Source organism: Ursus maritimus, unplaced genomic scaffold (assembly GCF_017311325.1).
Source record: "Ursus maritimus isolate PB19 unplaced genomic scaffold, ASM1731132v1 scaffold_32, whole genome shotgun sequence".
Taxonomy (NCBI): Eukaryota; Metazoa; Chordata; class Mammalia; order Carnivora; family Ursidae; genus Ursus; species Ursus maritimus.
Genome location: NW_024425786.1, coordinates 11972925 through 11996749, shown reverse-complemented (window position 1 = coordinate 11996749; position 23825 = coordinate 11972925). Strand labels below are relative to the sequence as shown.

Here is a 23825-nt window from a genome sequence, read left to right as displayed (position 1 = left end):
GCTACACAAACTAGAGTCCATCCTACCATGAAACATGATACCATGAAACACTACTCAGTAGTAAAAAGAAACACTACTTGCTTGAATCTCCAGAGAACTGAATAAAGAAAAGCCAATCCCAAAAGATTACATACTAGAGGGTCCCATTTATATATAACATTCTTGAAATGACAAAATTACAAGAATGGAGAGGGATTGGTGATGGCTAGTAAGGGGGGAAGGCATGAGGGGTGTGGGTGTGGCTTGGATAGAGCAGTACTGGGGGTCTTTGTGGGGATGGGAATGCTCTGTCTCTTGACCGGTATCGGTGTTGATGTACTGGTTGTGAGATTGTGCTCTAGTTTCGGACAGTGTTTTCACGGGGGAATTGAGTAAAGGATATGAGAGATCTCATTATGATTTCTTACAAATGCATTTGTTTCTGTATCTCAAAATGAAAAGTTTAATATTTTTAAAAAGCAACAAACTGGATATATACAACACTGTGAATGGATCCCAGAAGCATTATGTCGAGTGGAAGAAGCTAGAGCCAAGATTCACTGTCCAATTGCATTTATATGAAATTCTGTAAAAGGCAACTCCGTGGTGATACAAAGCACATCAGTTAATTACAAGGGGTAGGAAGAGGGCACTGATTGTAAAGGAACACTAGAGAACTTTCCACATGGAAATGTTCTGTCATTATTGTGGTAGGAGTTACACCACTTTGTTAAAACTCATCAAACTATACACTTAAAATTGGTGAATTTTATTGGTACAAATTATACCTCATTAAATCTAATCAAAACAAGGTGGGGGCAGTAAACAAGCGGAAGGCTGCTGGAGCAAGTACCTTCCGTGATCTTTTCGCCTCCTCCACTTTGTCTTAAATGCCACAAGGTGGCGTTAACCAAATGTTCCTGCTGTTCTGCAAAATGGAGTTCCTAGGGGTGCCTGGCTGACTCAGTTTCTAGAGGGAACGACTCGTGATCTCCGGGCTATGAGTTCAAGCCCCACGTAGAGCTTAAAAATAAATAAAATAGAATGGAATAGAACAGAATCCTGCCTTTAATTCTTAAAAAAAAGAAAAAAAAAAAAAAGGAGCCCCTAATGGAAGATGTTCATTTGTAGAAGTGACTTTCCTTTTCTTGCTGATCCTAGCCAGGTTGGTGATAAAGGAAAATACCACCTCTCTCTTCACCTTCATTCTCATCTCCTCTCTGTATGACCTTTTCTTATACTGAGAGCTGATGTTTATATTTTCAGCCTCGCTTAATTCAGGATGCTTCTTGCCAGCGAATAAGACCATCACATGTCTTGTACACGATTAACCTTCCCAGTTTCATCTTTCTTAACCAGTTTGTAAGAGAACTAGCTGGCCTGGAAGATAGTCTGCACATGTCTGCATGCAAATGGGGGCTCAGCTGCTAGTTGCTGTTTGAACTGACAAGACCCCCACTCTGCCCCTCGGGTGGGGCCCTGGGGTCTTGGTGTGGCCTCCACCTGGATGGAAGAGCTTCAGGGGCTGTGGGATGGGGACAGCATGTTTGTATTAGTCTAATGCTCAAGTTTTGCTTTTTTCTTTTTTCCTTTTTTTTTTTTTTTAAGATTTTATTTATTTATTTGACGGAGAGAGACAGCCAGCGAGAGAGGGAACACCAGCAGGGGGAGTGGGAGAGGGAGAAGCAGGCTTCCCGCCGAGCAGGGAGCCTGATGCGGGGCTCAATCCCAAGACCCTGGGATCATGACCTGAGCCCAAGGCAGACACTTAACGGCTGAGCCACCCAGGCGTTTATTTTAAATTCCAGTATAATTGTTTGCACTTTTCTTCAGTTTTTCCTAACCATAAACTGAACTGCTGTATGCAAAGTCCTGGACCAGGTGCATTGGGAGATGTAAACTGTTACTTGTTCCATGCTGTGAATCGTTAATTTTATGTGTCAGCTGGGCCACAGGGTGCCCAGGTAGTTGGCCCAACATTCTGGGTATTTCTCTGAGGGTGTTTTTGGATGAGTTTAACGTTTAAATCAATAGACCAGGGCGCCTGGGTGGCTCATTCGGTTAAGCTACTGCCTTTAGCTCAGGTCATGATCCCAGGGTCGTGGGATTGAGCCCACATCAGGTTCCCTGCTTAGCAGGGAGCCCGCTTCTCCCTCTCCCTCTGCTGCTCCTTTTGCTCTCTCACTCGCGCTGTCTCTAAAATAAATAAATAAAATCTTTAAAAATTGGTCAATCGGTAGACCAAGTAATGTAGATTGGCCTTCTTAATGTGGGTGGGCCTCATCCGTTCAGCGGAGGGCATAAGTAGAACAAAAGTCTCCTCTTCCTCCAAATAAGGAATTCCTCCTGCCTGACCCCCTTCAAACTGAACATCAGCTCTTCTTGGGTCTTAAGCCTGCTGGCCTTTGAACTAGGACCACATCATCGGCTCTCCTGGTTCATGGGCCTTGAGGCTTGGACTGGTTTTACATCATTGGCTCTCCTGGGTCTCCAGCTTGCCAGCTGCAGCTCTTGGCACTTGCTATACTCCATAATCATGAGCCAATTCCTTATAAGAATCTCTTTTTATAAATATGTGTATGTATGTATGTATTTTTTCATACGTATGTTCCGTGTGTGTATGTATAAATATACACACTGTTGATTCTGTTTCTCAGAACTCTAATACACATGTCCTCAAGGAATTTAAGACATAAAAAGAAGAACCAAGAAGAGACTGCAAATATTCACAAATAAATAGGATAGTACAGTGTTTAGGAATATGTCAGTCAGGCCGACTTGGGTTCCAGTCGTGGCTCCTCTCAGCTCATCATAGATGGTGGATTTAAAAATGCGTATGAATTTAAATACAAAACTTTTGAGCAGTAGCACCCTTTTTGCAAATATGTTCTTAGGGGGAGCTGTTCTGGTAAAGAAGAGAAGGAATCAGAGACCAGGCCTCTTCACCTGACCCTCTCATAGCAGCCCCTGCTGTGTCACTCTGGGGTTCCTGGGCTCATGGTGGGAGAGCTGCTGGCAGAGAGGGAATGTCTAGGAGACGGAATAGAATCATCCTAGAGAACAGGACACAGCTATTTGTTAGTTCCCTAAACATGTTCTCTTCTTTCCTGCTATAGTGCTGTGAACTGAATGTTTGTGTTCCCCCAGAATTCAGACATGGAAACCCCAGCCCCCACTGTGACGGTACTTGAAGATGGAGCCTGTGAGAGGAAATCAGGGTTAGATGAGGTCGTGAGGGTGGGGCCCATGGGGTGGGATTGGCCTCCTTACAGAAAGAGGCAAAGACTTGAGATCTCTCCCTGCCATATGAGGACACAGCAAGAAAGCAGCCATCTGCTGCTGTAAACCAGGAAAAGTGTCCTCACCAGACACCAAGTCTGCCTGACACCTTGATCTTGGACCTCCCAGCCTCCAGGACTGTGAGAAGCAAGTGTTACATAAGCCGCCCAGTCTTCGGTGTCCTGTGACAGCAGCCCAGACTGACCAAGACACCTGATCTAAAAGCACCAGCATCTTGTTTCGACAACTACAGTAGCTTTCTACCGGTTTCTCCACGTGTTGTCCGACAGTTCTTCTTTCAAGCCAGTGGTAGTCTTCTCAAAAATAAAGATGATTATGTCTCCCACCTGATGATTTGTGCTAGCCTCTCATTGCTCTTACGATAAAATCAAAATCTTGACTTGCTCACATCTGCCACTTCCGTCCTTACTCAAGTCTCTCTCACTCATACTGAACTTCTCGGTTCTCCCAGATGCGCTGTGCTCTCCCCCATCTGGGCCTCTACACGTGTTGTTCCCTCCGTTTATACTCCCTACTCCTTCCCCTAATCCCTACTCATCGAGCCACAGCTTGAATATCCTTTACGGGGCCTTCCCGGATCTCTTGTACTAGTGGAAGTCTCTGCTGCATTCTTCCCTCTTTATACTTTATTATGAATATTTAATTTCTCTCTTGCTGGGGCGCCTGGGTGGCTCAGTCACTTGAGCGTCTGCCTTCGGCTCAGGTCCTGATCTCAGGGTCCTGGGATCAAGCCCCGAGTCAGGCTCCTTGCTCAGCAGGGAGCCTGCTTCTCCCTCTCCCTCTGCCGCTCCCCCTGCTTGTGTGCGCACGCTCGTGCTCATTCTCTGTCAAATACATAAACATATTTTTAAAAATAAATAAAATTTCTCTCTTGCTCATACAAAGTTGCTTCTGTGAGGACAAAGACTTTGTTTCGTTGCGTGGCGTTTCACCCACCGCCACCTCCGTGTCTGGTAGGTGTTAGGTGCTTAGTATTTGTTGGATATTTTGACTGCCGTTCTCAGGAAGACTGTGTCAGGAGGCACTTCGGTGGCTCAGCTGGTTAGGCGTCCAACTTGATTTCGGCTCAGCTTGTGGTCCTGGGATCGAGCCTCGCCTTCAGCTTTGTGCTCAGTGGGGAGTCCGCTTAAGATTCTTTCTCCTTCTGCCCCTCCCCACTCCCTGCGTGCACGTGCTCTTCACTATAAAAAAAAAAAAAAAGACTGTGTCAGTTATGTGTGGGTTTGTATCCAGTTTTGTAGTTTATAGTGCCAGCTAAACAGAAGGATTTATCTTGCATTTTTAATATTTTTTTTTCCTACTTGTGAATTTTTCTCAATTTCAGGCCTGCCGGGGAGTGCAGACAGCTGCCGCCACAGCTCCTCGAATCAAGAAATTTGCCATCTACCGATGGGACCCAGACAAGACTGGAGATAAACCTCGTATGCAGACTTATGAAATTGATTTGAATAAGTGAGTATCTCTTTGAGAGCTAGGTATTTGGTAAGTGAAAGTGAACTCGATCTGATTCAGGGACATGCTTTTCACATTCTTGGAAGATTTAAAAGCAGATCATTCAGTGGCTCTGGAATTCATCATGTTTTTCAGGCAAGAATGAGGTATGTACAGGGGGCACCTGGGTGGCTCAGACGATTAAGCATCTGACTCTTGGTTTCAGTTTAGTTCTTGATCTCAGGGTTTTGAGTTCAGTCCCCATGTTGGGCTCCACTCTGGACGTGGAGCCTATTTAAGAAAAGAAGAAGGAGAAGTAATACCAAGAAGAATAACTTTTGAAAAATTCCTTTCCTTTCCCCAAATCAGAGGGTGCCAAATCTCTAGGAGTACTGGTAGAGCTGGATAGACACCATAAATTTGGCTAGAATGGTGATAGGACAAGAAAGAGATGTAGTTAAAATATTAACAAAGATTCATACATCTATTATTTTTTCTATTTCTGTCATATCAAAGTGCCACAAACTTAGTGGCTTGAAACAACATCAATTTATCATCTCCCAGTTCTGTAGGTTAGAAGTCTGGTAAAGGTTTCATCAGACTGAAATCGAGGTGTCAGCAGGCTGCGTTCCTTTCTGGAGACTAAGGGGAAATCCATTTTCTGTTCCTTCGGGCTGTTGGCAGAATTCAGTTCCTTATGGTTGCAAAACCGAGGTCCCTATTTTCTCGTTGGCCGTCAGCTGAGGGCCACTCCCAGCTTTGAGAGGCCTCTGTGCTCTGGGGCCCACAGTCCCCGCCTTCAAAGGCAGCAACAGCCACTTGAGTCTTTGATCTCTCTCTAACCCAGTCTTCTTTCTTCGGCTCCACCCCGGAAGGATCTCCGCAGGCAGCCAAATGGAGGGAAGAATCTAGTAAGCTGGGCTCAGCAGAACCAAAACTGTTTTATTTGTCAGTGAATAAGTATTTTATTTCTTTTGAACAAAAGCTTCCGTGGTGCAAAAAAAAGGATTGAAAACTATTCTCAATGTTTTCTTTGACTTTGTATCGACACCTAAGTTCTATTAAGCAGTATAAGCAGTACAGTTAGTTGATACACGAGCTTCTTATCAAGTAGACGGTTACCAGATACTCAGCAACCAAAAATCATTAGTAAAATTCAAAGAAAAGGAAATTGTACAGACCACATTTTCTTTTTTTTTTTTATAAGATTTTTATTTATTTGACAGAGCAAAAACAAGGAGAGGAGAGGGAGAAGCATTCTCCCTGCTAAGCAGGGAACCCGAATTGGGGCTGGGTCCCAGGATCATGACCTGAGCCAAAGGCAGGCGCTTAACTGACTGAGCCACCCAGGCGCCCCCAGGCCACATTTTCTGACCATAATGCAGTAAAACTAAAAATTCATATTAAAAACAAAAAACTCTTAACTACTTGAAGAGTAAAAAGCACTCTTAAATAACTACTTTATTAAGGAATAATGTAAAATATTGTTAGCTACTTGGAAAATAACAGCATTGCAAATCAAAACTTATAGAATGAGACTAAAACTGGAAGAATTAAATTCAAAAGTATTTTTTTTTTTTAAGATTTTTTATTTATTTATTAGACAGAGATAGAGACAGCCAGTGAGAGAGGGAACACAAGCAGGGGAGTGAGAGAGGAAGAAGCAGGCTCATAGTGGAGGAGCCTGATGTGGGGCTCGATCCCATAACGCCGGGATCACGCCCTGAGCCGAAGGCAGACGCTTAACTGCTGTGCCACCCAGGCGCCCCTCAAAAGTATTTTTTAATGATTAAAAAATTTAAAGAGGAATTGCATTCACTTCCAGTCAGAGCAGAGTAGCTTTCATCAGACTAGCCCTCCCTCAAAATAGCAGCTGTAAACTCTGGACGAAGCCGCAGAAGTAACAGTCTGCAGGCACAGGAGAGTAACCATCACGGACAGGCACTGGGAGGCAGCTGGCACTTGGAAGAACAGAATGCTGGGTAGATCAACCGGTTGTTCCTGAGGGCAGGCCCCAGGTGATGTGGGGGTACAAGGGCAAAAACTCGATGAAACCAGACTCAAAAGTGTGAACGACCAGAAGATAACGGTGTATGGCTACCACAGCAACCAGAAGTGAAAGGGAGGGTGGGAATCCTAGAAAAAAACATGGGTGGGGGGCCCAAATTCTATTTATGAACTCTGCCCACGTTGGGAGTTCAGCCCATATTAATTGTTGCTTAAAAAAAAAAAAAAAAAACGAGGGCCCCTGGGTTGGTTAAGCAGCTGACTCTTGATTTCGGTTCTGGCCATGATCTCGGGGTTGTGGGATCGAGCCCAGCGTCGGGCTCCACACTCTGCGCGGAGTCTGCTTGAGATTCTCTCTCTCCCTCTGATCCTCCCCCTGCTCATGGGTGCCCGCTGTAAGTAAATAAATAAATAAAGTCTTTAAAAAAAAATCGGGCACCTGGCTGGCTCGGTTGGTAGGGCACTCAACTCTTGATCTCAGGGTTGTGACTTTAAGCCCCGTGTTGGGCATGGAGCCTACTTAAGTTAGAAAATATTTAAAAACTCAGTACTCTCCAGAGAAACAGTAAAATCCAGAGTTTCTACATCGTGTTACTCACGAGGTCCAGCGTACAGTCCAGCATCACTAACCATACCAAGAACAGTGAGACGTGACCCAAACTCAAGTGGAAAGACAAACAGTGGAGGCCACCCAGCCTTGAAGTAATCCAGTTGTTGGGATTAGCACACGTGGATTTTAAGTAGTTAACCCATGTTCACAGAGAAAGGGAAAGATGCTCATGAGATGGGAGGTCTCAGCAGGGAAATAGAAACTTAAAAATAACCACGTGGAAAATCTGGAACTGAAAAATAGAAATATCTGAAAAAGAATTCACTGGATAGGCCTCATAGCAGATTGAAAGTGACAGTTGGAAGACTGTGAACCTGGAAATATGTTAGTAGAAATTATCTGTTCTTAAGAACAAAAGGATTTTTTTCAAAAGAACCTCACTGATCTATGGAACGATATCAAAAGGTCTAATATACGTTATTGGAGTCCCAGAAGGAGTGGGGAGAGAGAACAGACAAAAGATATTTGAAGAACTAATGGCCAAGAATTCCCTCAAGCTGGTGAAAGATGTAATTGACATAGTCAAGAAGTTTGGTGAACCCCAAGCACGGTAAATACAAAGAAAACTACACCCAGGAGTATCACAGTCAAATTCCTGAAGATCAGAAAAGCAAAGAGAAAGTCTTGAAAGCGGAAAGGGGAAAACATGTTACATCCCGGGAAACAATACAAATGATTACTGCTCATCAGAAATTGTAGATGCCAAAAGACAATGAAATGACATCTCTAAATGACCAAAAAACACTCCACCAGAATTCTGTATTCAGCAGAATGATGAAAATGAAGGCATTTGCAGATACCAGGAAATGCAAGAATTCATGACCTGTACTGCATGAAATGCTAGAAGTTATTTAGACTAAAGAAGCTTGGCTCTTGGGAAGGGAATGGAAAGCACTAGCTATGGTAAATTAAAAAACATTTTTCTTCTTAATTTCATTAAAGTATATATGTGACTTTAAAGTAAAATTATAATACTGTATTGTGTAACGTGTAACTTAGACAAATGTAATTCATATGAGAACTAGCATAAGGGCTGAGAACAGGTTGACCTATAAGGTTGGAAGGTCTTACATTACATGAAATAGTACAATATTAACTCTAGATCAAAAAGTTAAGGATGCACATTATAATTGTAGAGTAACCTTTTTTTTTTTTTAATGGAGAGAGAGCTAAAAAGCCCAAATATAAATTATATGGAATTCCAAAAATATTTACTCAATCTAAAAATATTACTTAGGGGCACCTGAGTGACTCGGTTGAGCCTCCAGCTCTTGGTTTCAGCTCACGTCCTGATCTCAGGGTCCTGGGATCGAGCCTCATGTTGGGCTCCACACAGTGGCGAGTCTGCTTGGGGATTTCTCTCCCTCTCCCTCTCCCCACTCCCATGCACATGCTCGCTCTCTAAAATAAATCTTTTTTAAAAATAAATAGAAATACTACTTAGAAGAAGGCAGGAAACAAAGAACAGGAAAAAAAAATGTTGGGACAAATAGTAAAATGAGAGACCCAAAGCCAACCACATCAGTAATTATACCATGTGAGGGCACTGAACACTCCAATTAAAAGGCAAAGATTGTCAAAATAGATAAAAAGCAAAACCCAGTTTCATGCTGCTTACAAGAAGTGCACTTTAAATATGGTTAAAAACAAAATTCAACTAAGTAAATTGTAAAGATCTTCCTGGCTTTATTTAACCATTCCTGAATCAGGCAGCATGCAATCTCGCAGATAGAAAGGAGCTCCAAGGGGTACCCGGTGGCTCAGTCAGTTAAGCATCCAACTCTGGATCTCAGGGTTGTGGTTGGAGCCTACTTAAAAAAAGGAAAGAAAGGAGCTCCACGGAGCTGCACAGAGGGAAAGACTTACAGGCAGACAGGGGTGGGAAGAAAGAACAAAAAAGCAGATCGGTTGTGGCAAGGTCTCTTTACAAGATGGCAGAATCAATGAGGCAAATACCTAACGAGGCGATTCCTGATTGACTGGTTTTAAATTCCGTTTCTGGGAGAACCAAAACAGAAGGTAAGTCTCAGTTTGATGACATGAGGCTTGGCATAAGTGATTCCATTTTGGGCCTGTTGTGTTGTTTTTAACAATATAAAGACACAGGTTGAAAATAAAGATATCCACACAGACTGCATAAGCATAAGAAGGGTAGAGTGGCTGTGGTAAAATCAGATGACTGGAAGACAAATGCCAGAAATAAGAGGACATTTCATAATGATAAAGGGATCATTTTATCAGGAAGACATGCCAGTCATAAATGTGTATACAGCTAACAACAGCTTCAAAGTTGGCAGAATTGAAGAACTTCAAGAGTTAGGGAACACGTAAACATCTGCAGTCCTTCTCAGCAATGGGTAGAACAGTTAAGAAGTTAGTAAAGACGCAGATAATCTGAACGTCATCAGTCATGCTGTAATTAACACCACACCAAACGGTTACAGAACACGTGTTCTTTCCCAGTGTGCGTGCTTACCGGCACTCTTGTGACTGGGCCGTAAAACAAAGCTCAGTAAATTCCAAAAAACTGGAATCTTCTAGAGTGTATTCTTTGACCACAACGGAATTCAAATAGAAAGCAGTAACAGTAGGACGTCTGGGGAGACACGGCCCCGTGAAATACGATGCAGGAGCGCCTGGGTGGCTCAGTCCATAGCATTCAACTCTTGGTTTCAGCTCAGGTCATGACCTCGGGGTCCTGGGATGGAGCCCCACGTTGGGCTCCATGCTGGGTGTGGAGCCTGCTTGGGATTCTCTCCCTCTGCCCCACATTCCCCCTCTCAAAAAATAATAAATAGATACATACATACATACATTTTTAAAGATGTAAAAACTAGAAGTAAATTCTGTATTCATGAAACCTCAGGAAGGGGTGTGGTCTTTTTAGATTTAAAAGTCATAGTAATAGGAGGAAACGGTAGTTTAACAATGTAAGCATTTAAATCTGTGTGTTTTAAAAATTCCATTACCCAAATGAAAAGTCTAATAGCCAGTTGCTGGCTAAGGGCTGCAGGTAGGGGAGGGGCAGGGTTAGCATCAGATAGAATAGATTTGTGGTATATATTTTGGTCTTGTCCAGGGTTTCTGGCTCCTAAAACCCTTGTAATCCTAAGAGATAAGAGCTACAGGGCCATCTTTTATTATTATATTTTGGTTTTGCTCCCAGTTCCTGAAATAGCTCCAGATAAAAAGGGTAAAATGGGTGGTCTTCTGTTATTCATAACTAGCCTCTTTCAGCCACCAGCGTTTATGTTAATGAGGTGATTTCTAGAAATCTCCTAGATAATGAGGGGGAACCAACCCTGTCTGGAAGTTTGGAACACTCAGCCCTACCCTGGACCTGGGAGGGGAGAGAGGTTAGAGGTCGAATCACTTAACCAGCCACCAGTGTAATCAAGCATGCTGACACGCTGAAACCTTAAAATCTGGAGGATGGGGTTCAAGGAGCTTGGGTGTGTGAGCTCGCAGAGGTGCAGGGAGAGGGCATGGCTCTGCTCCCCCTTCCCACATACCTGGCCCTGCGCATCTCTTCCATTTGGCTGTTAGTAAATCATAGTCTAGTAAGTTAACTTCTGAGTTCTGTGATCCCCTCTAGCAGTTATCAAACGCAAGGAAGGGATCATGAAAATCCTGATTTATAGCCAACCATCAGGAGCACAGGTAACAGCCCAGACTTGCAGGGTCTAGGAGCCCTGCCCCTGTGGGATCTGATGCTGTGTCCTGGTCGATGGTGTCAGGTTGAGTTAGGATGTGGGACACCCAGCTGGTGTTGCAGGATTGCTCGGGGCTGGAAGCTGTGTATTTGGTGACCAGGAGTATCAGTATTGGGAGTGAGGAGGTGAAAGGTTCAGAGCTTTAAAAAAATTTCCTTTAAAAAACATTCCCAAGATCTCAAACAGAGGCAAAGAACATGGGTGGACGGAGTCTCCAGCACTAGTCGACTAGAACAAACACGCCACGCGGGCATAGATTCTCATCTGTTCTGTTCCTGGTGCGCCGCCAGCACCCAGAACGGAACCTGGCACAGAGCAGACTTTCAGTTGAACAGTTGGTGAGTGCAGAAAAATCACTGATTTTATGACAAATATTGAGCCACTGTGATTTTCAGAGATCTCTGATTGAAATACTGACAGCGGTAAAATCCTCAAAATAGCCGAGGTTTTTAAAGGTGACAGTTCTGGGTGTTAGCAAAGATAGGGCGGTGGGCGGGGTATTTGCACGTTGCTGATAGAAGACCGGTAACTGGGCGTGTTAGCTAATCTCATGGTGATCGTTTCACAACATAGACACGCCAGGTTCTGTGCCCGCTGTCCTGCCTTACAGCCTACACGTTGTCCCTGATGTCTCAGAGCTAGGAAACAAGGAAATCTGGATCACGTAAAGGATATTTGGGGAGGGGGGCATATGTTGTTAAATGCCGGGCATAGAGAAGTACCCCATGGCCAGAAATAGGTTTGTCGAGCGCTGGTCTGTATGTCAGCTGCCATGAAAAGCACGGGCTTTCAGTTCATCTTTGGAAGAGTCCCGTGACATAAAGATCAGTTCCATTTTACAGACCGGGCAACAGGCTCAGAGAGCGTGAGCCGTTCCACAGAACTGCACTCTACACGATGGTAATCGTGGTTAAACTAAGTGCATGTGGCAGACACTCCCTGCCTCATCTTCCTGTGTGTCAGGTCACCGGCGGGAGGCCCGTGACATGTAGCCGCTGCTCTCTGCTTTGTAGGCGGGGAGCTGATGGCGGGGTTTGCCGAGAACCTAGTGAGTGTCCAAGCCAGGACTCTGACCCGCCTCCGGGACACCAGACCCGCGCTCCAGTTTCCAAGCCCAGTGCTACTGCCCTTCCCCCACCCTGTCCACCCACGGCCCCCACGGCCTGGACACTCCCTGGTTTGGAGTGGGGGACTGTCACTCTACTCCTGTAGCTTTCCTTTTCCTAGAAATGTATACGCAGTGCGACTCGGCCGTGCTTAAAACGTGTAAGAATACACAAAAGTAAAAGTATGGAAGAAATTTGCCGGAGTGTGCCCTGAGAAAGCTAAATGGATAAGAAGAGCAGCTAACGTATGCAGATGTCTCAGATCATATTACAATAAAGCGCGGGGAGATTGAACTTCCCATCATTACAGCTGGGATCATCGTTTTGTTGTTTTTGCTCAGATGTGGTCCTATGGTGTTGGATGCTTTAATCAAGATTAAGAATGAAATTGATTCTACCTTGACCTTCCGAAGATCATGCAGAGAAGGTAAGCATCTCCTTCCTTGTTAGGCGTTAGACGCTCAGGCTCTGGCTCCAGGGCCTGCCACTGCTGAGCTGGCCGCCTCCCAGGTGACCTTGCTGGGCATCGCACTTCCTTTCCTTGGGTAAATGCGCCAGACATTCCAAGTGGAGTACGGGTTCCGGTTTCTGAGTTTTCTTCCCATCGAGAGCTTTGTGTCCTGTGGTTACTGCATCTGGGACCCCCGTGAGCTGCCGCACCCTTGGGGGACCAGCTCCCGCTGCTAGCAGCGACTGCCGCACCGCTGCTGAGTGCGTTCCTGGACGGGAGGTGGGGGGGACAGTGGAGAGTTTCTGGTTGGTGCTTATGCGCACTTAACCCTTAACCAGCAGGGGATGCGGTGCGCCCCCAGCCCCCAGCATTGCGTGTGTACGCGTGTATAGAGCAGCTGTTCAGTAGGAACGTTCTGGGTGGGAACAGTTTCCCACAGTGTGCTGCTGGTGCCCCAGAGACGATTCTAGGCGGTGTTCAGACCAGCGTTCTTTACTGTAATAGCTGTGTACTTATGTGACATGTTAGAAAAATATAATTACTAATGACCGTGAAACAGCGATATAGTTTTTTAAAGTAAAACTGAGTTGATTTTGAGAAAACTCCTAAATAACCTGTCAGCAGTACTCGGACGTGGCACAGGGCTCATGGGTCCTGACGGCTGTAGAGCCCAGTCAGTGTGCCAGGCTCTGTTCTGTGCACTTGACGGGGGATAGACCAGCACTGTCAGTGTTTGGGCCTGGGGAGGTTAAGGGACTTCCAGAAAAACACATAGATAGTTAGTCGGGAGCCAGAAGTCAGGCAGAGTTGTCAGATTCCAGAACTGCACTCAGGCGGTACGCTCTGCTGGCCAGGTTTGGAAGACCTGGGATAAAACCAAAACAGGGTAGCAACCAGTGTCGAAACTTCTTCCTAAAATGACCTTCCATAAAAGGGAAAACCACTACAGATGCTGGCCCATCACTTTTTGTCTGTGTTCTTCTGCACATTTCAGGTATTTCAGTCCTCCTCCTAAGTCCTCGGCTTTGATTCAGCTAATCGCAGGATGGGATTTAGTGTACCAAATGCTGAGAGATGTTGCGATAGGTTGGCTGAGTCCTGCTGTTAGGGAACGTTCTGCTGTAATTATATACCAGCCTTCCCCATGTAAGTCCTGGCAACACAGGAAATATAGATGCTTTCCAGTAACCTTTCCCCGTAAGACTTTCTCGAGCCAAGAACGTATGATGTGACCCATCTGGACTAAAAAAGTATGAGGCAGAATGATACTAATCGCCACTCCTTCTTATTCCCTTATTGATTGTTAAGAGAATTCTCTTGAAGACTCATTGGGTTTATTTTTAAGTTATATACCATTTCTTACAAGAGCATACTTCTCTGGTTGGATGCCAAGCAGACATAAATACATTGATAGCATTCAGTCTCCTGGGAAACTTTAGGAGTTTTTGCTTATGACAGGTCTTTGTGTTCTCTTACATGTTTACTAAGATTTACAGGAGGGCGCCTGGAGGGCTCAGTCAGTTCAGTTGAGCGTCTGCCTTCAGCTCAGGTCATGATCCCAGGATCCTGGGATCGAGTCCCACGTCAGGCTCCTGGCCCAGCAGGGCGTCTGCTTCTCCCACTCACTCTCCATCTGTGCGCTCTCTCTCTCTCTCAAATAAATAAAACCTTTAAAAAAAAAAAAAAGATTGACAGAAGAAGAGGGTGTGGTCTTACTAAAGTGATAACCTAGTTCAGGTTTCACAAGTAATCATAATTCTCTGGCCTGGGCTTCAAAAAAACAGCTTCAGAGAAGTGGGTTGAGATTGCATAGTCCTCTTTAAACTCTGAAATACCTAGGAAATTTCCATACACAGCAAATCAGTCCAGGCAGAGAAAAGTATTTTCAGGGTCCTTGGTCAGCACCTTCTTTTTGCTTGCTTTGCTTTCACATGAGGTCGTTCTTCTCGCTGCTCGAAGGCCATGCTCGGGCCGGTAATGTGGGTTTCGTGTCCCCAGGGCAGCCCCTGTGCTGCTGGTTTTAGTGAGGACACTAGAGTAAGAGTGTATGTGGCTAATCCCCATCCAGGCCTCAGCCGGAAGATGGCCCGCACAGGGCTGATTGGCTTCTGGGTTCTGTCTGTCACAAGCTGAGTACAAATAACAGGCTTTTTAGAAAGTGGGTTGGGGTGCTAATTTATTTCTGAAAATGCATGACGCACGGCGCTAGGACCGGTGTGGGAACTCCGTGATGCCCACAGCGCCCCAGGCCCCTTCTGTCTCCAGTGGCATCTGTAACGTGTCGATTGCAACCCCGGGGTTGCCTCCCGGTCACAGACTGGCATTTGGAACCATGGTCATTAGATCTACATTCTAGGCAGGAAGACGGAGGAGGACAAGAGCAGCGGGGCACGTCTGCCACAGGTGTATTCCATGTCAGTGCTGCTCCCGATGGTGGGGAGCGACATTGCAGAGAGAGTTTGAAGCTGGGTGGGCGGAACCTGGGTGAGCAAGTGTCAGACGCGCTCTCTCTCAGGTATCTGCGGCTCTTGTGCCATGAACATCAACGGAGGTAACACTCTGGCTTGCACCCGAAGGATCGACACCAACCTCAACAAAGTCTCCAAAATCTACCCTCTTCCGCATATGTATGTGATAAAGGATCTCGTTCCCGTGAGTTTCTGCCTCCCGCCTCCCTTGTGTCCCCCTCTCTCCCCCACTCCCCCCACCCTCTTTTTTTATTTTCCGGGGAGAAGGGAAGAGGTGTGTGTGAGGGAGAGAGATGTTACCACTCTCTAGGGCAGGCTTTTTTTCCTGAGTTTAATTAAGGAATTTGAATGGTGGAAGATAAACACGCCTGGATTCTCCAGCGGTTCATTGGGGAGGATTGTTGGGGAGTAACAGGGCATAGGATTTTAGAGTTGGAACAATCCCAGAATCAAGAATTTGGCCATCGGGGCGCCTGGGTGGCACAGCGGTTAAGCATCTGCCTTCGGCTCAGGGCATGATCCCGGCGTTCTGGGATCGAGCCCCACATCAGGCTCCTCTGCTATGAGCCTGCTTCTTCCTCTCCCACTCCCTCTGCTTGTGTTCCCTCTCTCGCTGGCTGTCTCTATCTCTGTCGAATAAATAAATAAAATCTTAAAAAAAAAAAAAAAAAGAATTTGGCCATAACTACAAAGAATTCATGTGGAAAACACCAGTGGGGAAGGCAACAGTTGTTACAAGTTGTACTTTAATCTCAGCCTCCCCGTGTCTGAGCACCTTCACCGACTGGGCTGCAGGATTGGAAGATTTCCCAAGTGGGTGAAGGAGAGATTTCTCAGCCACAGTTAACACGGTGACCATTTCTCCTTCTGTCGTCATTGCACGGATCCCCGGCAAGGGAAGAGAGTCAGACTTCTGGTGTGGGGTGGGGAAGTGGGCGTGTCCAAGCAATGGGGTGAATGAGCAAGCCAGGGAGTGATGGTGGAATCTGACCCTTCTTTTCTCCTTCTTCTTCTTCTTCACCTCAGGACTTGAGCAACTTCTACGCTCAGTACAAATCCATTGAACCTTATTTGAAGAAGAAGGATGAATCCCAGGAGGGCAAGCAGCAGTATCTGCAGTCCATAGAAGACCGTGAGAAACTGGTCATTAGTCCCCGTTTATTGTCTTGCTTTGAGGAGTTTTGTTGCAAAGATGCTTGCCAGGGAGCGTGGCTTGGGGGGATGGGGCGGGGAGTAGCAGCGTGGGACGCTGCAGACCATTTATGGAGTGTATTCTGGAAAGGAACTGCAAGAACACCTGTCCAGGGGCTGGGCACCCATCCTCGCAGGGGATGGTGTGAACCCACAAGGGGCTCGCAGTGGACCAAGGATCCGGAGTACGTCTGCCCTGCCTGGAAGGGCAGATGATTACCGTGTTGCAGCATGTTTGTTTCAGAGGAAACCTGTATGCAAATGATCGGGTCTTGCCGAGGTGGCAACTCCGTCAGAGCTGCTCTTTAACCGTGTGGGCACATCAGACACCTCCAGTCACTGGCAGTCATGCTCCCACCCTGCATTACAGGTGGCAGCCAAACGGGGACTGGAACCTTGGCGTTCTTTCCTGACGCCGAGTGTCTGGGGATTGCTGGGTGGGGCGGTGACGGCTCTGTCACTGGCTTGGCGTTCCAGTGTCCAGGCTGTGAAGTCTTACGGTGAAGGGGTCATTCTCAAGTTTTCAGTCTCCTTCTCTGGCACTCTTCCCCCGAGAAGCCTCTGATTTACACCTGCACGCCCTGCACACTCAGTGTCCTTGTGGAGAGGGAGCAGTGGGAAGGGGACCCAGTAGATGGCAGCATGTCTGCACGGGGCCAAGGACGTGTGCTGTGTCACAGTCCGCACATGACACGTTCCTCCCATATGGCGCTTCCCCGAAGAGTATCCCTGGCAGGTGCACCGCTAGCAGGCTGAGCGCACCTCCAGGACAGCGGCCGAGGCCCTGGCGAGGGGTATTTATCAAGACCTGTGAGGCACGTGGATGAGTACGTGCGGTGTACCTTCTAGAAGTCTTGGAGAATGTCGGGGCCCTCTTCTTTGCCCTGTAAAACTTGAAGAAAGGAGAGTCCTCGTGTGAGTGCGCAGCGCTCTTCATGGATTGATGTAACGCAGCGTTAGTTCCTTGTTCTCAGGACCGGGCTCTGCCCCGCATTCCGACTGCCCAGGCCGCATTCCAACTGCCCAGGCCGGCAGGGCCGGCTTGGTGCTGGTCTCTCCGGGCCAACTCGCCCTCCCGCATCCCGCTTTCCTCCGGTAGGCAAGCCCCCAGCTAGGAACCGCCTCCTTGATGCGCCTCGTACCGGGGCATGAAGGGTCCCCCTGGGTGTGTTTTCTAGATAATCAAAGTTCACACATTTAAATACCAAAAATTTGTGAAGTATTTTTCACTTCCTTAAGTTAATATGCTGAACATAACTTTTTCTCACAGTTTTAAACGCCATAATGCTCACTGTGGGTAATTGGAAAATACAGATAACTATTTTTAAATACAAGTAATCTGTGATATTCTAGCAGCCAAGGATAATGTCCATTGACAGCTACTTTTGTTTTTCCTTCATGGCTCCATTCCATTTTTATGCAGCTGGGATCAAAATGTAAATACGCTTTTGTAGCCTTCTTCACTTACGTTATTTGAGCACTTTCCCACGTTCTTAGGAATTCTCCGTGAGCATTTGCTCGGACTTTGTTCTGCGACCTCAGCTGAATGCTCTGCGTATCACTTAACCATTCCACTACTGTTGGGCAGTGAAATTATTTCCAGTTGTTCACCGTTACAAATAAGGCTGGATAAACATCTTTATCTTTCAAGTTCTAGCCAAAAATTTGAGTTCCTTTTCTTGTTACAGGTTTTTCTGTAAGTGGACTAAAGAACATGACCATCACAAAGGCTCTTAAGTCTGTCACCCTGTGCTTTCTAGACCAGTGGGGCAGTCTGCACCCCCCCCCCGAACAGAACATCGATTTCGTTGAAGCCTCACAGTTACAGTCATGACCGTCCGCTCTGTGTCCCATTACTGTCAGTTGTCACTTCGGGTGTCAGTGTGCCCGTCTGTCTTCCTGCTTTTAATCAGTTTCTGTTTTCCGCAAAATCAGAAAGTCCAGTTTGTCGGAACTGGGTGGACAGATTGAGTCACCGGGGCAGGGTTCAAGCGCAGGCAGGCGTGCCAGAGTCGGACCGCCTGGGGTCCTGTCCCAGCGCTGGCTCCTTGCAGCTGTGTGACCCTGAACCAATAACTTAACCTCTCTGGACACTAGTAGTCCTCACGCCGTAGGATTGTTGGGATGACCAAATGAGGGAAAGTGAGTTCGGTGCGTGGGGCTTATTTAGGATGATGTCCCCGTTGCCAGTCCGGGCAGAGGCTGGCGTAGACTCCTGCATTCCCCCGCACGCAGGTCCTTCCTCGTTTCTCTGGGAGTGCGTTCTGGGCGGTAAGGTGTGGGGGGGATCGGTTAGGTTTTTTTGGTTTTGTTTTTTTGAGATAACTGAGAGGTTACTGTTTATTAGAGGATAAGTGCTTGGACTTAAGAACTCTGGATTCTAACCCAGCAAATGTGTACATTTCAATTCCAAGACATTTCTTATGGATCTAATAAATTTGAATCTAATAAACTTCTGTAAGCCAGCCCTAAGATTTTGCCAAGAAAACTCACGTGCAAGTAGGTGCTTTGTTCACACACTGACCCCAGACGTCACGATCAGTCGGCGGGAGACAGGCCCGTGTCTTCCGTGGCGCTCGCCTGACCGCCCTTCCCCCCACACAGGACGGGCTGTACGAGTGTATCCTCTGTGCCTGCTGCAGCACCAGCTGCCCGAGCTACTGGTGGAACGGAGACAAATACCTGGGGCCTGCCGTTCTTATGCAGGTAAGGTGCTTCCTCGCTGCTCTGAGAGCACTTACAACGGAGGCGTCCAGGGCGCCTGGCTGGCACGGTCGATCGAGTGGCCGACTCTTGGTTTCGGCTCAGGTCATGATCGCAGGGTCCTGAGAGCCAGCCCTGCATCGGGCTCCACGCTCAAGGTGGAGTCTGCTTCTCTCCCTCTGCCCCTCCCTCTCTCTCTGCCCCTCCCGCTTGTTCTCTCTCCCCCCACCCCCCCAATAAATGAATAAATAAATCTTTAAAAAAAAAAATGAAGGCGTCCAAGAGGACAGCAGATTGTTGGAAACCAGGCGCCCCGGCGGGCACCGTTACAAACAGGGCAGTTGGCTGCATTGTCTTCACTTGGCTTTCAGTAAATCTTCATCTGCAAAGTACCTCATTTCTGTGTGGTCAGGGCCACCCCAAGGCGTGGTGGCACACTTTTTGGTGAAATAGGCCTTGCAGGTGTTTCAGACGTTATCCCCTGTGCAGCTGGCTCTTGCCTACCCACCAGCCGCTCTCCCCAGACCACATCTGTCAGGTGGCAGCCCAGCTCCCTCGCAGGGGGGTTTCTGACGTGCATGTCGGGGGGGAGATGTCGAGGGGCAGCTTCCCAGCCCTAAGGCTGGAGCTGGTTTCCAGGCTGATGAAAGCCTGGAGTCCTGGGCTTAGCGGTTACTCAGCAAGAAGGCAGCACTGCCTTCCGGGCACCGAAATGTGTATCGTTCACTGCAAAGAAACTGCTTTGGTTCCCAGAAAGATTTGCTTTTTAAATCTGTGGTCAGTGCTTTTCACAGATTCCCAGCTCCAAAAAACAAGTTCTCATTTCTCATCTTCCCACAAAAAGGGAAGTTACGTGCTGTGTGACCACTTAGCAGTATTGATTTCCATCCACATAAAAGATGGAATAACGAGGCGCGGTCACAGTGGGCGTCTGCACCCGCGCTGCGAGCTGGCGGGGAGCGGAGCTCCCTCCGCCTCACTGCGCCCCCGGCCCGTGCTCCGGCCGTTAGCTGCCTTCGGCCGGCTTGTGCCGGGCTCCGGGCAGACTGACCAGTTACAAGAGTCCACCCGTGGAACATACTATCTCTGGACAGATCTCTAAAGTCATCAGTCAGCTGGGAGACCATAGTGGGTGCTGTAAAGACAGAGTCATGTGATACTGCCCCTGCCTTTCCTCACTCATAGAATCTGCCCAGGAAGCCATTGAGCACCTTGAAATAATGAAACAAAGCCTAATCACGTGTAATGAAGCACCGGGGTACCAGGTGCCATGCGCCCCAGCGTCGGGGGGGGGGGTAATGCGTGAATCGAGAGTTCTAGACGAGGGACCTATCCTTCAAAGATGGCAGGAACTACGGAGCAGAGACAGGCCTCTAAGCTGAGGGACTCCCTGTCTGCGGCTCCCCCGGGGCTCTGGGCTGGCTGGTTGCGTTGCCAGCAGGGCTCATCAGCCCCTCCGGCCTCCCAGGCGTACCGCTGGATGATCGACTCGAGAGATGACTTCACGGAGGAGCGCCTGGCCAAGCTGCAGGACCCGTTCTCCCTGTACCGCTGCCACACCATCATGAACTGCACCAGGACCTGCCCCAAGGTACGTGGTGCCACCCCTGCCACCTGGGCTTCTGGAGAGGGGCCAGAGAGCGCCGTCCCCTGGCGGCGAGCCTGGGGGCTAGAGGGTGCCTGGCTGCAAGGACCAGGCTGGCTCGGGCCCCGCCCCCTTGGGAGAAAGGTTTACTTGGAGGGCATGCAAGGGCCTGAGGGAGTCGGGGATGCCCCAGGAATCCATGGACTGGAACCTGTGCTGTCCCTGACTCCACAGGACCCACAAGAGGAAGGGTAGCAGAAGGCAGGGAGCTGTGGTGACCGGATTCCTGCTCTGTGTCACGGGGTCTCCGGCTCACAGCATTGCTGCCAACGTGCCATGCTCTGGCAGCCAGCCCCTTTCTCACGGCTTCCTCGGTCTGGGCTCTGCTCAGCCTGCTTTAGCTCCCGCTCCCTGCTCATCCTCCTGCATCCTGCTCTCACCCTGACCTTCAGCTTCTGCCACCTGCCCGTCTTCTCTCAGCCTATCCGTGGAGCCCGCTGCGGACTGGCTGCCCTCTGGTCAGGTGCCAGCCCTGGTCCGGTCAGCGGGCAGGGAGCAGCCAGGGCCACGCGGCCCAGGACACGGCTGCCCTTGGAGCAGAGACTGCGGGCAGAGCAGGGTCCCTGAAGGAGGCAGCGAGGGAGCAGGCAGCAAGATGGAAAACTCTAGGACAACCAGTTAGCAGTTTTTCAAAAAGGGGTGGGGGGAGATAGCGTAGCTTAAACAGGAAATTGAGACTGGCTAATTCCCTGCCTTTTTGCCTGGACACCATGTTTCAGGGACCCCGTCTGTACGACGGTGCTTCTTATGGTCTGGCAGCAGTGGGGCCTGGCAGGGGCCCCCAGGCTCTGCTCCCCAGGACCTCTAACTTGGGGGGCAAGTTAAGGCCCCGACGTGCTTACAACAGCGTCTGGCACACGGTGAGCCCTCCATAGATGGGCCCGCAGATGGGGGCCAGCCTGTGAGGCTGTCAGAGATGGGCAGCTCCCAGGGTGGGCCGCGCTGTCGCGTTTCTTGAGAGCTCCGCGTGGCTTCTGAGGTGCGTTCCCCGGGCAGGCGCCTCTGCAGCAGACAGGCATGGAGGCCTGTGGGACATCTGTGACCTGTGGGGCTAGACGAGGCCTGGGTTGTGTGAGCTGGAAGGGTCCCTTTCGCTGTCACAGATGGGAAAGCTGGACCCTGGGCAGGAGTTGGGGGATGGGGGCAGCCAGCGACTTCCTGAGGTCGCTATCGGGGCAGGGCAGGGCGGGGAAGGCAGGCCCCCGGATTCCCAGACCCGTCTCTGCTGTCCCCGATGAGGTGAGCTGAGCTGCCGAGTCCAGCCGTAAACCGGGGGGGGGGGTGCTACACTGGACAGGGGGCTCCGCGGAGGCCCTTCCAGGGGTTTCACGCGGCACGTGAACGCACACGGATCCTGTTCTGTCTCACGCTGCCTTGTCCCCTTAATTTCCTTGGTAGACCATTCCGTGTCAGTCTTTGAAGAGTGTCCTCTCTCCCTTCCTTTCTCTCTGAGGATCTCTTGTTTCTTTTTCTTCTTTCTTTCTTTCCACACACATTTTTTTCCCACCACGGAAGTGCTTTTTTTGGCAGCAGAGTTGCACGGACACAAGTTTCTCAGCTGGGTGGGAGGAGGCGATCACAAGTCTAGACGGTACCAGGAGCGAGGGAGAGTAGACGGCGCAGAAGTCCGCGTCACCGGGAGCGTCCAAGTCTTGGTGTTCCACAGTGGCCCGCGGGTCTCCTCTGACCCTCCTGTTTCAGGGCTTCCCAGGACAACCTCCTTGGCCTCCGAAGGCATCCTAGTTCCCTGGGCCGGCGCCCTAGGGGGCAGGAGGGCGGGGTGGCCCTGCCTGGGGACCGCAGGGCACACAGCACCAGCTCCATAGCCCAGCATGGGGGGCTGGGGCCGGGCTGGCCGTAGAGCATGAGGCCCTGGGGAGTCTGGTGTGGGCAGGGGGTCGGGGGGCCGGGCCTGGGGGGAGAATCTGGGCCGGGCCAGGTGGCTGAGCGGCTTGGTCTCAGGCGGAGCAGGGCTCTTGGCACCAGGGAGAAAGTTGTTTTAAATGCTGCCACCTCCTCTACTTCTCAGTCTTCTCTGCATGCTTGTTGACGATGTTTGCATACGGACTCAGGGCCCTTGAATTTCTTGCCGCTGAGAGGACGTGGCCACGTATCCTTGGCCAGTTCCTGGGTGTTAGACGTGGCGGACTTCTGCGTCCTGCTCAGGGTCTTCATGGCCCATCTTCTGGGCCTCTTTCCACACACTTCAGTGTCAGGGTTAGAGGCGTCCTGCTAAAACGGGGGACTCTCTTCTAATCTCGGAGGTGTCCTTGTCTCGTGTTGCCACATCTTCACGTGTCTCCCTGCCTGTTGGAGGTCAGCCCTCGCGGGGATCCGGCGTGGCCGGCCAGTCACTGCTGATGGCGCCTAGGAGCGGCCGCCAGGGAGGCTTGCTGCCGGTACCCGTGGGGAACGTGTGAGGGACCGACGGCCGCTGGCTGGCTGGGACACTGGCCGTGGCCGCGGAAGAGCTGCCCCCTCCTGGGTGTGTGTGCATTTCGAGCACGCGCCCCACGGGGGTGCTGCCCCGGGCGTCTTTGGGCAGACGCGGGAGAGCCCTGAGCCCAGGCCCCTGGCGTTGGAAGGACATGGTTTGCATGCACCTTGCTTTGACCCTGTTCCTGCGGGCGGATCGCCCGAGGCCCTGGGTTCTTCGTTCACTCTCGCTTACCCGGTGACATCAGTTGTCTCCTCTTCTCTCAAGGGGCTGAATCCAGGCAAAGCTATTGCTGAAATCAAGAAAATGATGGCCACCTACACGGGGAAGAAAGCGTCCGTGTAACTGCCCCCACGCCAGCATGACAGCCAGCTCGGCTGGACGTGCTTTGTATCCGCTTCGAGTCCTTCAGAGGTCTTGATTTTCCATGAGTACAGCATGTATAATAAAGATTTTAAGAAATAAATAAACGTTATTCTACTTTAGTAACAAAAAAGCATGCCTGTTCCTTCTACTTGCTGAAGAGGAATGCGCGGGTGCCAGAGGGAAGCGTCCTTGTGCTTGGAGGAGGGCCCAGGCTCCTGCACTGAGCCCCTGGGGATGGGGTGGGGGCCTCTTCCCTTTGCCCCTCCCCAGCTGGACGCCCCTGGACGGGCTCCTTCTCCTCGTAGCCTCTGTCTGTCTGTACAGGGAGGGTGGTGACGATGCTCGCCTCACCCCTGGCTGCGGGACTCGCCAAGTGTTCGCTCTCGTCCTTACGCAGCCTCCCGGATTGGAATTAAAG

The 23825-nt window shown here is 49.2% G+C and overlaps 1 protein-coding gene and 1 long non-coding RNA gene across 2 annotated transcripts in view; both read left to right on the top strand.

The window, feature by feature from the left end:
- The window catches only part of SDHB (succinate dehydrogenase complex iron sulfur subunit B), a 29383-nt gene extending 5846 nt beyond the window's left edge, over positions 1 to 23537 (top strand). Inside the window, exons 2-8 of the mRNA XM_008694678.2 lie at positions 4604 to 4731; positions 12488 to 12573; positions 15113 to 15249; positions 16092 to 16208; positions 18861 to 18962; positions 20428 to 20550; positions 23309 to 23537. Of these exons, the coding sequence (XP_008692900.1) occupies positions 4604 to 4731; positions 12488 to 12573; positions 15113 to 15249; positions 16092 to 16208; positions 18861 to 18962; positions 20428 to 20550; positions 23309 to 23386 (771 nt within the window). The 3' untranslated portion in view covers positions 23387 to 23537. The remainder of the gene's footprint in view (positions 1 to 4603; positions 4732 to 12487; positions 12574 to 15112; positions 15250 to 16091; positions 16209 to 18860; positions 18963 to 20427; positions 20551 to 23308) is intronic.
- Positions 2588 to 3606, top strand: LOC121106419. Its single transcript, XR_005839044.1, has 2 exons — positions 2588 to 3197; positions 3388 to 3606. It is a non-coding gene; the product is annotated as an uncharacterized LOC121106419 (long non-coding RNA).
- Positions 23538 to 23825: the final 288 nt, after the last annotated feature.